At 30.9% G+C, this 18298-nt stretch overlaps 1 protein-coding gene across 1 annotated transcript; it reads right to left on the bottom strand.

The window, feature by feature from the left end:
* Window positions 1–5845: 5845 nt before the first annotated feature.
* LOC145202524 (uncharacterized) lies at window positions 5846–6721 on the bottom strand. The gene is made up of 2 exons (XM_090082547.1): window positions 6389–6721; window positions 5846–6147 (listed from the first exon to the last, which is right to left on the bottom strand). The coding sequence occupies exons 1-2, from the start codon at window positions 6509–6511 to the stop codon at window positions 5926–5928; spliced, it is 345 nt and encodes a 114-aa protein (XP_089938673.1). The 5' UTR covers window positions 6512–6721; the 3' UTR covers window positions 5846–5925.
* Window positions 6722–18298: the final 11577 nt, after the last annotated feature.

Below are 18298 nucleotides of genomic sequence, written 5' to 3'. Positions count from 1 at the left end.
GGATATTCCTGGCCTGATGCTGCAAATGGGTTTACAAGTATATCGTCCTGAAGACTGGAGGCTTTTCATAGATAGCTCTAAAAGGAGTTTGAAATGTGTTTTGTTGAACAATGGCAATCAGTGTGCATCTCTTCCAGTAGCTCACTCAACTAAACTTGCAGAACAATACAAAAATGTCAAAATGGTCTTGGAGAAACTGTGCTACCATGAACATTCGTGGCTGATATGTGTTGATTTAAAAATGGTCAACTTTTTACTTGGACAGCAAAGTGGATACACAATCCTTGCTTCATCTGCATGTGGGATAGTAGAGCAAAACATCAGCACTGGGAGAAACTGAATTGGCCTCCAAAGGACACCTTGACAGTAGGAGCATCAAACATAGTGAAAGAATCTTTGGTGGACAGGGAAAAAATCATTCTACCACCACATCACATAAAGTTAGGATTAATGAAGCAGTTCGTAAAGGCATTAGACAAAGATGTTAATTGCTTCATGTACATCTGCAGATCTTTCCCTGGTCTTAGTAGCGAAAAATTGAAGGCAGGAATCTTTGATGGTCCTCAAACTCGGAAACTCATTAAAGATTCAAATTTTCCTAAGGAAATGAATGACATTGAAGCTGCTGCATGTTTTAGTTTTGTGTTGGTAGTGAAGAACTTCTTGGGAAATAAAAAGGCAGACAATTATGAAGAACTGGTACAAAATATGCTATTGAGATTTAGAAATCTGGGTGTACACATGAGCATTAAATTGCATTATCTTCACAGTCACTTGGACAGATTTCCAGAAAACCTTGAAGATTTTAGCGAAGAACAAGGGGAGAGATTTCATCAGGATATTATGGTGATGGAGGAAAGGTACCAAGGCAGATGGGACAGACATATGATGGCTGATTACTGCTAGAATCTACAGCGTGACTGCCCGAATAGCTCACATAGAAGAAAATCATATAAAAAGCGCTTTTCCAGCAATTAAATGTCTCCTATCTTTCATGTCTTGTTCATTTTTGAAGATTACTTTCTAAAACTAGTTAAAATAAACTAAAATCAACATTTACTTTGTTAAATTTATTGTATTCATGACAATATCAATAAAGTTAATGCGCGTGTAGCAAATTACGTCTTTTTTTTTACACATTTCATGAAAAAAACTCAAAAACTTGAGCCAATCTGGCAAAACTGATGACATATTCAGAATCAGCACCCCAAAGTTACCCTAAATTCGTTGAAATATCTTTGGCCCCAAAAATGCTGTTGACCTGTGTTATCAACACATGATCTTCTATTACATCATTATTTCTCTTAATTTTGTTAGTTATCTGTTGGTACTTGGTGAAAATAGATCATTGGGAGAGAAAAAAAAGTTTGCTTTAATTCTCAGAGTTTTTTTATTTAGATTTAGATAACATATACAAAATATAAAAATGAAGAACAAAATAAGGATTGAAAAATGAGCCACAATTTACACGTAAGAAAAAGTGTATTTAGGGATTGATATTGTAAAACAATTACATACGTCATCAGCTTTAAAAATGATTACATACGTCATCAACTTTTGAAATGATTACGTACGTATTTTCGCGAAATTTTACGAAAAAAAAAATCAAAAGCATTGCTAAATTTGTTATACAACTTTGTTGTTGTTTAAAAGTAAAAAATTTCGTGATTTTTGAATCTTAAGGACAATTTAATAGTATGATTATTTTTTATGTTTTCACGAAATTTCACGAAAACTTTTAAACTTCAGTAAATTGTTCATTTTTTGAATAATAAAATTTTTGCATATACAACAAAGGAAGCATAAAAATTTAGAAAGATTTACAACTTCTTGCGCTAGAGTTGCAAGATTTATAGTTCATTAACAGCTATAAATCTTGCAGATCTAGATTTGCAAGAAACATATAATAATATATGTAATATACATATAATTAAATAATATATATACTTTAATATATATATAATATATATTTATAAATATATATATTATAATGAGATTTTTACAATTTTAAGGGAATAATTAAGGGAATTAAAATGAAATATGAAATATAAAAAAATATTTAAAATTGGACATTGATCAATTTTTTATAAGCAATAAATTGTTACAGTTTATAAAACTTATTCAAAGAAAATGGAATTTGCATGTTACACAACAAGAATTTTCAAAACAACATGTATGAAAATTTTCAAGAGGAAAAAACAAAAAGAAGAAAGACCATCACATAAACTGCAGGAAAAACATATGAACATTATGCAAGCTGCAAAGTGCTTTCTGCAGAAAATAGGTAGTATTGCTCGATTCTGATTCAGATGGAACTTGCTTTACTATTAATTGATACTCACTGATAAAAGCATTTGCTACCTTATGGTTTGACTAAGCTACACTACCAAACACTAAAAAACGAAAGTATTGCAACTTGGTGTAACTTTTATCTAACAGTTTAAAACAATGGATTCTTGCTATCATTTAGCCTGTAAGTTGAACATTATTAAGTAAAAAAAGGCATACATAAAGGTTTCAAAAATTTTATGTCTAATCATCAATATATCTAGATCTAAAGACTCATAGATTTCCAAACTGCATGGTAAAAATCAATAAATTTGGAAATAATTTGTTCGATGCCAGAAAAGCTTTTTAATTTTGTTGAAATGTAGCAGTTCCAGAAATGCATTAGATTGTTTACTTTTATTGCTACTAAAAATTTTTGTTTTTTTTTCTTTTGGAAAATGACAAATTTCTTCAACTTTTGGTGTTGAAAATTTTTTAAATATTCCTTTTGTGATAGCTGTTACAGGGTGCGGCAGCGATTTGCGAACTAATTTTTAGCCTTGTAAAATGTGTCTTAAACTACATTTTACAAAGTGAAAAAACGAGTAGGATTGAGAATGATAAGGAAGCTCATTTGATGAAGCACCAGAGGTATTTACAAGCAGTGAATTGTAAAAATTTCGTTTAGGACATAGATATTCTCACTTAACTCTTTTTAAAATCAAAAATGAAAATTTATAACTCAAAAAAATATAGTTTCTCTCTCTCTTTTTTTTTTTTATAAAGAACTTTAAAAACTTCCTCTTTATTTTAACTTGGTAAGATTTAATACATGTATCAATTTTCACGTATATTAATTTTGCAAGAAACTCATTTCATTTTTATTTATTGTAAATGAAAGCTTTATCTATTTCACTAACTTTATTCGAGGTATATGACAAAAGTGATTTAAAGGGGACCATTACCAAAGTTACCCTTACCCTTTTATTTACAAATACTTTTTTGCTGTAAGTTCCATGAACAAGAGGTAAAATATTTTTGTTGTAAATTCCATGGACAAGAGGTAAAAATTTTAGATTTCAATTATTTGCTTCGGAAAAAATTTCTTTTTTAAAATTCGCAGATTTTTAATTGCGATATCTTTAGAAATTTATATCGAACCACCTCTCACACTTTTAAAAACTAATGAGGTTGGAGAATTCAGCAAAAAAACTATAAAAAGTGATAAAAATGAAAAAAAGTTAAAACGCATTAGGAGACTTAAATTCAAACTTTAATCCATAAAGTTTTTTTTTGCGATTAACACACATGGTCTCTACAATTTATTTACTGAAAATATATTTAAATTCAAAGATAGCATCTAACCCTAAAAAAAGTTGATTATTGTTTTAGAATCATTCAGCTTTCAGAATGAATATGAGAAAGAGGTTGTATGAATAAGAGATTGTATGAGAAAAAGATTGTATGAGAAAAAAGTTGTATGAGAAAAATGTTGCATGAGAAAGAGGTTGTATGAACTTTGGTTCAAAATGTAAACGAGGTTTGCAGACTTCGAGATCTGCTTCTTTTAAATACTTTCCGTCATATTCTGGTATATTGAAAAAAAAGGTGCAAAAAGTTCATTAAAAAAACCCTAACTTTGGTAGTAATCTTTTTTGACATTTTCATCGGCCAAATCAGACAAAACGTTCTTCGCAGAATATTCATAATTAGTTATAGCGGAAGATATATGCGCTTGCATAAAAAGATGAATATTTGTTAAATTAAATGAATTACATCAAAATTTTAAAAAACATGAAACAAAAATTTAAGTTCTAACTTTTGTTCCTCGTTACGAAAGTGGTGGATCCTCGCTATGAAAGTGGTGGACTCTTTCCCTGCTAGCAAGTTTTTGACACAAAATCTATACTCTGTTCAGAGCTTTTTTAGTGAAAGAAAGAAATCTAATTAAGTTAATAATCTACAACAGTTTTCTGTTATAATCTATTCTTTTTTAAATACAAACTTACATTTTCTGTCAAAAATGCTTCGATATATTCTTCATTGCGAAAATTTTGAAACTAAAATGTTAATTTATGTTTTAGGTAAAAATAAAAATAACACAATTTTTGCAATAATGTTACAGGTTAAAAAAGTCAGTGACTCAAATACTATTTTTTCTCACGTATTTTATTAAAAAAACAATTGTTTTTTACATCAAAGACATTAATGAAATATTTAAATATATGTTAGTAAAAATGGGAGAGCAAAAAAAACCACACAATTTTTGTAGGTGTAGTTTTTTGCTCTCATGTTTATTCATTTCTATAAAATCTTTATCCAATATTTTTTTAATCTAACAGTAGTTACACTCACATTTGCTATTACATTTAAATCTATCAGTGGTTACACTCACATATGCTATATATTTACCGACGATAATCAACTTTAATCGTCTTTTAAACTTTTTTCAGGCCATAATTTTAATTTTTTTTAATTGAAAAAGTACGAGTGACGCATTAACGGATCTTTCTTGAAAGAGGTGAATATAAAAGTACTATGGTTGCTTTGTAAAGATTTTGATTTTTTTAAGTTCAATTAAAGTAAAAATGGGTTTTTTAAAATGAAAAAATAACCTCGTTACTGATATATTTTACGAAAGCTAATTCAAAACCATCATAAAAAATTTTGACATCCGAGCAACTAAATTATTTATGGTTTCAAATGAAGTATTGTTATGGTTTCAAATGAAGTATTGTTATGATAATTTTTATGGAATTTTTCCTCCAGCGTATTACCTAGAAATTCAATTGGATTGAGATCAAGGTGTTGTGTTGTGGAGACCACAGGGTGTTGTGTTGTGGAGACCACATGCTCTTCAAAACATTTTTACTTGCTTTTTGTTCTAAATAACCACCGTATAATTTATGAATTCAGTACCATCGTAATTCATAAATTAAACGGTACCATCGCTACCGATCTGAAGCTGGATTTTTGTTTCAGAATTCTATTGCAATCCTCTTTTCTGTGTTATATACAAGGCGAAATTCTGAAGATGCTCTGTTTTGTTTGCTGATTATAACAATAAACTGCTCTTCTCTAATTAATGTAGCTTTTGGCCTTCCTGACAGAGGAAGATCTTGATGATTAACATTACTAGTGTATCTCTATATTACACGATGAACTCAAGTCTTTGTATTAGCAGCACGTTTAGATTTTTTTCTATTGTGTAATGTTAAAATAGTTGATCATTCTTTAAAAATAGTTTGCCAAATCTTACACATTTTTGGGAAGTTATTATTTTAAAGAAATCCAAAACTACTATGACGTTTATCTTTAATGAACTGCATTAATCTTTATTTGTGTATCCCTAAGCGATCACATTAATGAAATTAGCCATACTTACATATTTAATTTTTTTTTTTTTTGAAACGAAAGGAATGGTTTTTCTTAATCATAGAAAATTGTATCAGTTACCAAAATACTTTTACTTTCAATAAAATACCGCTTTTTGTAAATTTTATATTTACACATATCTCAAGTTGACTTTTGTCTGGCATTGTACATAAAAGGATAACACAACAAATAACACAACAAATAATGCAATTTTATTTAAACACCTAATAATAACAAAAATTGTTCAGCAGTCTGATTTTCGACTAAAATATACAAATAAAGTTATTCAAATGTTTTCTCTTCTTTGTGATTCAGGTTCATTAATTTTGCTAATAAGTCCAGGTAATTTGAATATTTTTTCTCTTCCTCAAAATCTTTCGCACTTTCATTCTTTAACTCTTCATCGTCAGAAAAATTCAAAAGGTCAGACATTTCACTTTCGGCTAAAGCAAACTTTGGGTTTCTGTTCTTTTGTAGCCATGCAATATTTTGCGCTTTATTGTACTAAATGTAAAAAGACAAAAAGTATTTAACTAAATAGAAGATTGTAAAGTTTTGTAAAAATATAAACGTTATTTCATGCTTCACAAAAATGTTTTTTTAAAGATAATTTTTGAAGAAGATCTGATACACTCACGGGTACAGTCAAAATTGTAAACAAAAGTTTAATTAATTTTTTTCAATTTTCATTTTATTTAAATAAGAGTTTCAAAGAATTAAAAAAAAAAAGATTTTTGAAACCAACCTGAATGGACTTTTTGCATCCTCTCCATCTTAAACCACACGTTTCTTGGGAAGACACATAAGAGCTGAAGAACACTGTCACTACACTTAAGACGAGAAATATAGCACAGAGATTGGTATTCATATTTCACAAAAAGATTTTTATTTGACTCGGTGAACTGTTTCAGCGTGTCGTGTTAGTGGTCTATTCGTTTGATATGTTGGATATTTAAAGATTTAGCCCAAGAAAAGGCGGACATAGAAATTTTAGACGAGCACCTTCAGAAATAAATTAATTAGTTACTCCTACTAAATTAAACTAAATTAGTGTTTCGTAGTTTAACTTTGTTTTTGTATGATTTTTTAACTTTGTTTTTGTATTTTTTGTTTGAACTAATTGATGCTTGAGAAAAAAGGCATCGGTGTTAATTTATATTCCTTTTTTTCTTTGTAGATTTTAGGTGTAAGATTAGAGAGTATGAGCAGATGGTTCACATACGCAAAAGTAAAGCAAAAAATTCGTTTATCGCGCGAGGAAATTAAAGAAAAGTTTGCTTTATGTCAACAAATCTGCTTTGTAACTTCCACCAGATGGTCCAAACTAAAAATATCCGTTCTGCGACAGACTTACTATTTAGCTCTCATGACTATTTGACGCAACGTGTTGTTTGCAAACGTTCTATAAGTAAAACATAAAAGAGAATTACTTTTCAAAAATGAAAAGCATAAAAAATTAGTCAGATATCAACATAAACACAATCCAACTATCAAACAGTAGCTATGTTAAGCTTGAAACTTCCGATAGAGGGCGTTTCCACCAAATAATTAATAGATTTAATTAGCATGTTACATATTTAAAGTTGTTAAACTGCCGGTACCGGTAGTTGAATTTAGAAATAAAAGAGCTGCGATGGATTCATTTCAAGTGCGGCTTCAAGTAAATGAAAACGAATTAAAAAAAGATTTAACAAATAGATTCAATGCAGTTGGGTGTGATGTTTACGAAAATTTATCCTGCTAGTTAATAGAAATTCGCTTTTTAGATGTACCTGTAAATAAATAAATTCATATTAACGCAAAACATTTTTTTAAATTTGCATCAAGGAGGCCATGATTGTTTATAATTTTCCGACGACTTCCTACAAAGATATGTAATTTATAAACATATTATAATATAAATAACTTTTCGCATGATTTTAACTGATATTTAATATAAATCCATTGATATATTCTAACTTTCCTTCTTTTTTTTTTCTTGTTTTTTATCTTTGGCGTTTTTTTTTTCTGGCTCTTTTTGAAAGAATTTTAAAATAAGAAAAACTTTGTGAACAATTTTTTAAAAGTTATTACAAACATAGTAGGGAATTTAGACAATATTTATAGCAAAACAATTTTTTTTTTTTAATTTTAAATGGATAACAATCCCTTTTCAAAAAGTGTTTCAACTCTGAAGCATATTTAGTTTAAAAAATATGGTAAAATTTCAAAATTTTCAACACTTAAGCTTTTAAGAAATATTTCTTTAAAATTTTGTCGTTAAATTTCGGCACTGAAAAATGAAAAAAAAAACACAAAGCGTTTCTTGATTCTCATTTCAGCGTCTTAATTAATTAAATATTTTTGGGAAAAATTTATAATAAAAACTAAGCTATATTTTAAAAAAGTTTCAACGCGTAAAAGAATGTATAAAACTAGTTGAGCGAAACGGTAGCTTTAAAAACGAAAGTTTCAAAAACATAAGGAAATTTCTACAAATCATCACTTAGAAAACAAAAATCCCACCCTATTTAACCATGAAAAAATATTTAAAGACTTATGTACACAATAAACAGTTGTAGAACCTATTTTTAATTTTATTTTAATTTGGGGACGAAAGAGTTGTCTAAGTTTACTTGTATTTAAAAAAAAAAGAAGCATTTAAAAGCGAAAAACAAAAAACTATTCAAAAGTAGAAACCCGTCCTCACATAAATATTGTGATTTTTTTCTAAAAAAAAATAACAACATCAAAACTTATATAAACTTTATTGATTTTCATGGTTTTTAATTCTTTGACACCGACATAAAATCATTTCTGGCGTTTTTTGAACGATGATTTTCAAAAACAAGCGTTTATTTTTCGTAATAAAATATCACGTGATAAACTCCTTGTTACCAGTGCAAACGATTGTCGAACAAATGAACTTAAATTATTCTACATTTTCCACCTTTTTAGTGTAGTTATAGTCTAAAGTCAAACCTTACAACCCCACGACACGTTAAGATCCTTTCAAACAAGAGGGTTCAACAAACTATCCTAACGGATCATTAAGCTATTTGTGTTATCGAGGAAATATTTGTGTTATCGAGGAAATATTTCTCAAGTTTAAAAGTTTGACAAGCAGAAATTTTAAGATTTGAATATTCGAATATCTAACTATCGACTTTACAAAAGTATTTACTTTAGCACGCAAATAATTTTTTAATAACACGAATTTTATCTTATTAACACGACACGAATGAGAGGTAGAATATACATATTCTATCATTTTTATCATTTCCATCATTTTTACATTGTTATTTTGAAACTTAACTTCACACATTTTTCACCATTGTTGATTTTCTAATTATCAGAGGGTTTTCATTTGTTAAATACATTTGCAAGTTAAAAGCAATTTGCAAGTTCAAACACTTCTGAAATCAAATGGAATATTTATAGCAACCGATAAAATTAGAGTTTTGAATACTTATATGAGAACTACCTAACATTATTACAACTCAATTATAATCATTTTTAAAAAAAAAATCACATCCTAGGCCTTTATTACAAAGTGATTCTTTTGAATTGAGCGTTGCAAAACTATTACTTGTGATAATTGCTTCCTTTTTTGTAAAAAAAAAAGGTTTTTACATGAAAGTAAGATTATTTAAAAACAGTCTTAAAGTTTGATTATCTCGTTTACTCTCTAACTTCTAATAATCTTAAAGGTTGATTATCTCGTTTACTCTCTAACTTCTAAATAAACTTAAAGGTTGATTATCTCGTTTACTCTCTAACTTCTAACAAACTTAAAGGTTGATTATCATTTTTTAATGTCTAAATTACCTCCCAACAAGTATCCATACAAATGCTTTACTACATGGTGAATCTCCGTAATTAAGATTTTTAAAATAAGAAGTGTTTTTTTTTTACTTTTAAAGAACACCTTAAAAATCATCTTTTGAAATCCTTACTTTCAAAGTACTTCCTACTGATGTTTCCTATCTATTCTCTAAAGTCATAATTGAAATCTACTCAAGATATTTTTCACGTTTTTTTACTAAAGTTAGGCAAACAAACCTGTTTCTGTCAAATATTTTTTTATCGACATATTTCTACAAACTCATATTTAGCGGTAATTTGCTACATCCGTCAGATTTTATTTAAAAAAAAAGAACATGTTACAGAGGTTATAAAACTACAAAATCGTTAAGATCGCGAATATTTTGTTTTAATAAGAATGCTACAAAACACAAGTGATTGCAAATAGTAGTTCAATAATAAAACGCAATGGCCTAAATAAGATAAAGAAAATACAAAAAAAAAAAAAAAAAAAAAACATTAGAGAGAAATCAGTCAAAAAATAAAAGTAGAATTTCACAAAAGTTATACAGTAACATCCAGAGCACAGACTTTTAAAAAAGATAAAAATAGGTAAAACAAAAAAATATAGTGCATTTACACACACACAAATAAAAAATTATAAGATGCGCATATTGTGTTTAAGAAAAAAAAATAGAGGTTAAGAATGAAGATAAGCGTAACTATTTAGGTAAAAATGATAAAGTGACTTTAAAAACAGATTCTTGAATCTAAGGATAAAATCTTTTTTACAGGATGTTCGGGAGGATGCTGCAAGAAAGGATCACTGGTACGTAATGGAATTAACCTTAGTGGGATAGTTAGGTTGTTATAAGTGACTGATTTTAAGTTTATGGCTACAAGTTGTCCAATTTCTATACTGGTTACGAAATATGGTTAGAAGAAAACCATGTTGTTGATGCCAGACAAATGAAACCAGACAGTTTAAGATCTGGTTTAAGTCATAGAAAACGAAGATTTTCACATATAAAATATAAATGTCACAAGCAAAACCTTTTGAGCAAAAATGAATTATTCGCATTACTATTTTAAAGTAAAACGATTTTAGAAAGACAGACGGTTTTAGATTGTCCCCAAACTTGACATGCATATTGTAAATGTGACCCGTTGATATTTCAAAGTTAATTAAATGTCAAATTTTTGCTGACATGCCGTCGGAACGGCTTTATTTGAGAACAAGGTCTTTTAAATATGTTTTGAATGAAAGTTTCTCATTAAAACATGAAGTTTACTTTAAGTTTAGTTAAGTTAGTTTAGTTAAGTTTAGACAAATACAGTTTTGACCATTTATTTCAATCTTCAAGTATTTTGGAAGATTCTTGTTTTCTTAGTAAAGCTAGGGTCTTGGTCTTAGATATTTCTTTTTTTTTTTTTTTTAATATTTAATAAAGTGTCATTTTCTTGAATCTATTGAACAAGACTGGCCATATCTCAATAAACATTTAATTTTGTTTTTAAAATGAATTTATTATTAATAGAAGGTTAGAATTATCTGTGAAATGCTACTATTTGAATGTTTGATAGAAAGATCAAGATCATCAATATTGATAATAAAGAGAAGAGGACCTAATATAGATTCCTAAGGGATGTCAATGCAAACGCTTTGACGATAGGAATTGTAAAGTTTAAACCACTGCAAGAATTTAACAACTGCAAGGGGTTATCAACTGCAAGTGTTTAATTAACTGCAAGGGGTTAATACCCCTATTGATAAATTAAGATAGAAGCATTGTGAAAAGGTTCCATTAAAAACAGGAGGATACTTATAACTACGTGTATATGAATGGTAAAAGCATTTATTTTGGACAACCGGTTAGTTTATAATATTTTAATGAAACCTACATCAAAGCTGTATACAACGACAGTAATAACAAATAAATAAAGTTGAGTACCGTTGGTTACTTTAGTTCAAAAATACCGTTGGGTGATATTGATGCGGTGAAAGAAACTTCAAAATATTACTTTCGTATAATGCATAATGAAAATAAAGTAGAAAATAGTATGGAATATGTTAAAATATTACTTTCGTAATGTATAACATATGAAAACCTTAAGCACAGTAAGAAAATGCAGTTTGACATTTATTTCATAGAAATCTTAGGTTTTATAAGAAATCAATCATGTAAATACGGTTTTCCTGAATACGATTTTCAAGAATGTGATCTTGAATTTCATACCAAGTATGCACGAATATCTTTCATATTCGTTTCCATAAACAAAACCACCTCCCATTTCTTTAGGAGTCCCGATGTAGTAGAGTTGTAGGTTCAATTCGAAAGTTGATTTTTATTTCATAATTTCTGAATAATTTGAACATCTGTTGTTGATCAAAGTCAAACACCATGCAAAAAATTATAAAAAGCGAGCACGCAAAGGCCGACTTCTTCAAATATATGCGTGTACAATTGCCAAATTTCCACTTTTACTTTGACAATTTTTGTTTTAGCTTTGTAAATTAATTTAAAAGATGAAATATAAAAATGTTGCTTAAATGCTATTTGAAAAAAAAAAATTTATGATTTTATTTCATAATTAAGATAACATTTTTACTTATATTAATATTATAATAAATCCTTTTAAAATACCGAATGTCCGGTTGTTCTATAACGAAACCGTTGTTGTTCACATAGAACCCCTAAACCAACGTCAGTATTTTTACTTTAAGCTTTAGGCTAAAAGTCAAAACTTTAGAAAATCTATCATCAGCCAAATTTGCTTAATATTCTTTGGTTTGTTTTTATTAACTTTGGGTTTGGAAGAAAAGTTTCAGCTTTGTTAAAAACATTTCTGCAAGTAAGTTGTGTTCTTTAGCTTTCATTTTTTTCTGTTTGTAATGTGGACACATACTACTGATTCATTTTTTCCTAATAAATTTCCTAAGTGACGTCCTTTCATCCAAAACGTTTTACTTGTATGGCTTAACTTGGTTTTTAAATTGTTCATTATGAATTAAACTTGATTGCTACTTTAATAATAGTGTGAGGGTAGTGTTTTCTTTATTTATTTATTGTTTATAATGGGGTTTTAGTTTTGATAAGGGTATTTGATGCTTACTTTTGTTAAGGTTGTCAAGATTTTATACTCGTTTGTTTTAAATAAGTCGGTTTGTCTTAAATTAATTTTCTTCTTTTAATGTGAACGGCGATCAAGTTTTCATCAAATATCGTGTGACGATCGTAATTCGGTCTAGAAGACAGTTTCATGGCTTCCTCCCTTTTTGTCACAAGTCTCACGTCCACTCGCTTTTCAATGTTTTCCATGGTTTTTCCTAACACCGAATTGTGAAAAAATCCTCAAAGTCGTTTGTGGCTTTAGTTCTCAAATTTGTATTTAGATCAATGTACTCTTTCAACCAATCCCGCTCTTTAAATTTTACTCCTCTGTGTCTTTTCAATCCCAATCGCTCGTACAATTCGAGATTCTCGCAGTGAAGGACATAATTCTTTTTGTCGTTCAAGTTTGGTACTAACTTGTCCACTTTGTCTATGGTCATTCTTTCAGGCGCCAGAGGGTAATCGTTGTTTTCGTCATGAAGACTTTCCGGATAATCCAAATCCACTTCTAAAATGCATGGCAAAGATTTCCAATTGGAGAGATCATTTTCATTCATCCACTCAAAACCATGCGTGGGGAGAGGCTTGCTCATGGCCCATCCATACAAGTTGTTAGCGTCCAAGTACTAAATGAATGTCTACTCTTTGCTCCAATCAAACGAAAATTCCCATGTATTTATTGTTTGAATTTCCAAATCGGTTTGAAATTATGCTAATTCCTCCGCGTATTCATTTCTTGATCATCAACACCATGTTGAAATCGCTTAACAGCTCCAATTTTATTTTTATCATCTTGAGCGCTGCGTCCCACGCCAATCCGGGAGACGTGTAGTACCAGGCTGGATTGGGTGGCAATTTCGTTTCAAAAAGTTTCTCCATCGAGTCCATCCAATCGTAGGAGTACACGCCTTTTCTGAGCAACAAATCAAACTGCTTGCCGGAATTTTAACTGCCAATGTTTTTGCATTGGTCTTTTGTCAGATTTTTGGATAAGCTGTCTAAACTGGAGGCCATGAATCTGAAGCTGTCAATGAATCTCAACTCTCGCTTAATTTCAACAGTCTTGCCCTCTTTTTTAAACTCTCCCACTTTGATCTCTTTTGTGACGCTGATGTACTTTTCCTCGTTGTTGGGGATGCAGCTCAATTTTCAACCTGACAATTTCTTGATGAACAAGTGGCTGTTGTACCTCGACAAGTTGTGAAAAACGACAGGGAAGAATTTGGGAATTTTATATTTTGTGTTGCAAGTGTTGTGAGCTGCACCTCTATACTTTCCTGTAGTATGACAGTGGTCATGCACTTTGTCGTTCCCGAGATCTTCCTCGCAAATGTGACACACTGTTTCAGAATTGAAATCATTTTTATCCTCATTGGTCATGACCATCTTTTTTGGAAATTTAATCATTTCGCAAATCTCCGTAATGTCTTTTTCAAGCCTCTCCACAAATATTTTGGCGACGTCGTCTGTTTCGCTTGCTGCCGTAAACGTCACCGGCTTTCTTTCATAAATTTTTTCGTCAAAGCATTTGACGAAATAACAGAAATAACTCGGAGTATGCTTTTGATACTAAGACTGGTTAGGATCAGGGATGCACGTGTCGATCGGAGTGATGAAACTTTCAAAATCAGGGTAGACCATAAACGGAACTCTCATCGATCTTTCTTCATGACAAAACTATATCGACGAATTTTTTTAATGAAGCTCGATTCTGACAGAACTGTGCTCTCTGCAATACGTCAAATGTTTGGTAAGCGCTTCCTCAGAATTTTGCCCCTGCAGACAATTTCTGCAATAATATGTTTTGTGCTGATGCGCGGATGCTTGTGAGGATATCAATCGGCTCAAAATCTTAATCAGACAATAATGCGAAGTCTCCTCGTTTGAAATGAGCAGCAAGTCGATTTGATGCTTTCTCGAACAATATTTGGATATCCTCAAAGAATAAATGGATTCTTTTTCGCACCCAAAGACATTCACGCCAATGTCTTTGTTGTTTTTCTCAAATTTTTTAATTTCATGAAGTGAGACTGGAAAATTTATCCCTTCCCAATTAAACTCTTTCAATTTTTCAAAGAGATCTTCGTCAATCCTCTCTTGGTTTTTATTTTTCATGTTCAACGCTCTGGTGACGCACCATTTAAAACACTTATTGTCTTTGTTGACCATGTTGATAATTGCCTTTTTGCTCGACAGAAGAGGGATGTACGACCTCGCGACGATTGGATTGTAATCAATCATGTTTATGTCCATCTTCAAAATGGGAGAATCTCTGCAATTCGATCCCATCTTGTTGTAATTGGCCATGTTCTCCAGGATTTCTTCTTTCGCTTCGTCACACATCTCTTTCAAAACAGTCGACTCCAGCACTGGAAATGTGCTGGAAAAAAAAGAAACAATTCGAGTTGTTTCCTCACCAGTGGTGATGCTCACACATTTCATCTCGCACGTCAAAACGATGCGAACTTTTTTATTTTTATATTTCTATTTTCTCCGATTATTTATATCTCAACAAGTTTAAGAATTTAGAGGCGTCTTGACGATTTCCTCCAGCGTCATGCGAAAATTGTTTGGCAACCCTATCCACCGCATGCCTCGTCAATTTAAAATAATTGGGGGTCTGTAAACTGTTGCGCACGATCGATTTGAGAGAGTCTTTTTTTTTTTGCAATTCGCTTCCTGCGTCGCTCACTTTTTTCTTCAAGGGCTCTGGGATGTACGGTTTAATCCAATTCGACACATCTTTAAATTTATCCGAAACGATATTTTTTACAACCGATGTTATCCTTGAAAATAAACCTGGAACCAACACAGGTGACGAAACTGATGACGGAACAGGCTCGTCAAGGATATGACGTGTTGTTTGCGGAGCAGGTTTTTGAGCAATCGGTTGCGGAGCTTTTAAGGAATGTAGGTCTGAAAGACCTGATTCATGTGAGCGCGAAGTACTTAATGCTCTCACAAGATCATCCTTTCGTATCTTGTAAATATTCTTTATTTTTCGCTCTTTCGCGATTTCTCGCAATTCTTTAACTGTTTTGTTTTCCATTTTTTATAGCGCAAGATTTTTATTTATGCGATTTTCAATTTTTTAAATTTTTTAAATTTTTAAAATTTTCTAGTTGAAAAATTTAAAAAAAAATTATCTTTTTCAGAGGTTTGCAAGCGAATTTAAAAATTCAAAGACTTTTTCGTGGATCAGAAGGATTTTACACGGCTCCAAAGGATCTTAAAAAATAAAAGACTCTACTAGAAATTTTTTCTTCTCCAGCATCGTGAAGATCAGAGAACAGGTTTAGGAACATGTCTCGGACGGGATTCAGTTCTTCCTGTGGTATGTTTTGAAGCATTTCTTTGAAGGGGTGTAGGTATTCCTGGGCAGTTCTTTGACGTGTTGCAGAAATTCAAATAAATTTCTCAAGTGAGTCGGTCTTGGAGGCGGAGCAGGAACCGGACTTTGAGATGAATGTGGACGTGATGCGTTTAAAGCTCTCAAAAGATCATCCTTGCCCAACTTTTAAATATTTTTTACTTTTCGCTCTTTTGCGATTTCTCGCAATTCTTTAACCGTTTTGTTTTCCATTTTTTATTTAGCAAGATTTTATTTAAGTCATTTCAATTTTTTAAATTTTCTTGTTAAAAAATTAAAAAATCATGATGATTTTTCCAGTGATCCACGTGTCGGTCTCGGTGCGGGAACCGGTCTTTGAACAACAGGAAGCGGTTTTGGAGCAGGTTTTGGACGCGGTGCGGGATCTCTGACAGTTTTGTTTTCCATTTTTTAATTTAGCAAGATTTTCTTCAAGTCATTTCAATTTCTTATTAAAAATTAAAAAAAAAAGTTATTTTTTTTAGGGATTCGCAAGCGAATTTAAAAAATCCTTTGGATCCCTTGAAAAATCTTTGATTTTTTTAAGATTCTTCGAATCCGTGAAAATTTGTATTTTTAAATTTTACTTGCAAAATCCCTAGAAAAATCTTTTATTTTTTTAAATTCGCAGTCTTCGTTCACAATGTCGTCTGATTTAAGCAAGTGAAGTAAAAGCATGATTTTAAGCACGCAATTGATCTTTTCTCTTCAAAACCGCAATCCAAAAGAAGCACATACTTGCCAATCGCTCTTTGTTTGTCTCTTTTCTTCAAGTTGTTCCAATCGCTGATATGCTCTTTAATCTCTCTCTCCATTCGCGAAAATTCAGTCTCATCACTCCATACGAGTTTGTAAAGCTTGTCTCTCTCCTTCTCGCTGAATATTTTTGAGATTTGAAAATTTCCGTTTTCGGTGGCGTAAACAGAATCATTAATAATAACACCTCCTTTTCCAAACGCAAGAAGCTCAAGATGCTTTTTCTTGCTCATATCGGCTTCTCTCATGCTACATTCTAGAAAAAATGGATAAAAGTTGCGCATTTTTCTTCTTGTTAAATCATGCGATAAAAAATCTTAAGTCATTTTTAAACATGATTTTTTAGCTTTTCAGAATTTAATATTTCTATTTTATATCCATTATCTACCTTTCCGTTTCGACTCTCCAAGTACTGCCAACCGTGTCTCGTCTCTCTAATCGCCTTGTATAAAGATTTGTACTCGGTCACCTCGCCAGTTTCAACATGGGTCAGTCTTACAGTCACAGGATTTTTTCTAATCATACCAAACCTTTCATATTTGGGTTCAATTTTTTTTTTGTTTTTCATTATCTTTTTTTTGTCTTCCAACAGGTCTCTTTTCCACCTCTTTTTTCACATCTTTTTTTCATCTTCCAACAGGTCTCTTTTCCACCTCTTCTTTCACATCTTTTTTTCATCTTCCAATAGGGTCTCTTTTCCACCTCTTTTTTCACATCTTTTTTTCATCTTCCAACAGGTCTCTCTCTTCATTTACATCCGCCAACAACAAATTTTTGTCTAACAAATTATTTTCAATCGCAATCGTTAACAGCGCTACTAAACTTTTTGACGTTTTAGAAATGCCATTTTCTTTAAACAATTTTTTAAAATTCTTTTTCGTATATCTCATTTTTTATTATGTAAAGAAAAAAAATTATTTAATTCAATTTTTACATGAATTAAATTAATCATTTGAGATTCTTTTTGAAAATCAATAAACAATATTCATTCTGTTTCCGTCTGATTTAATCTTCATCAATTTATCAGAGATGACGACGGCAAAGGCCTGAGTATCTGTAGGAGTTTTTTTTCAAATGTAGCTCTAATTTGAACATCCACAACTGAAGATTTTAGCCTCTCATCCTGCTTGCTCACATCAAAAACTGTAAGTGGGAAAATATACTTATAATTTAACACGGACAAGTTAGGTTGCACGATTATCTCGCTAATTCCATAAAGCCTATTATCAAACTTGGCGGCATCTCTGTAGGCTCTTGAGTATTTGTTGTTTTTGAAGGACAAGTCGTAATCAACAGCAGGGTATTTTTCACTGTTTAAAGTGACATACATGTTTTTCAAGTCGCAGTGATCAAATACTGACGGGTTAAGCTCTTGGCTGCCATCTTTATTTGTTTGGAATCCGACAATGATATACCTCGGTCTTTCACTGGCCGATCTAGCGCTCAACCTCCAACTGAGTGTATTCGATACAGGCACAACGGCTGTGTCACACTGTCTGGATTTGAACAATATTGGCACATCCACTTTTGTCGTGAATAAAGTCTTCAAGACGTAATTGAAGGTGTGTGAAGGCGTGTTTGAAGGTGTGTTTGTGTGAAGGCGTGTTTGAAGGTGTTAATATTTTTAGGTGTT

Source organism: Hydra viridissima, unplaced genomic scaffold (genome assembly GCF_058129835.1).
Source record: "Hydra viridissima isolate aposymbiotic clone 2 unplaced genomic scaffold, HvirCarnegie_v1 scaffold_3, whole genome shotgun sequence".
Taxonomy (NCBI): Eukaryota; Metazoa; Cnidaria; class Hydrozoa; order Anthoathecata; family Hydridae; genus Hydra; species Hydra viridissima.
The sequence above is the reverse complement of the archived record's forward strand: the minus strand, read 5'-3'. Positions and strand labels throughout refer to the sequence as shown.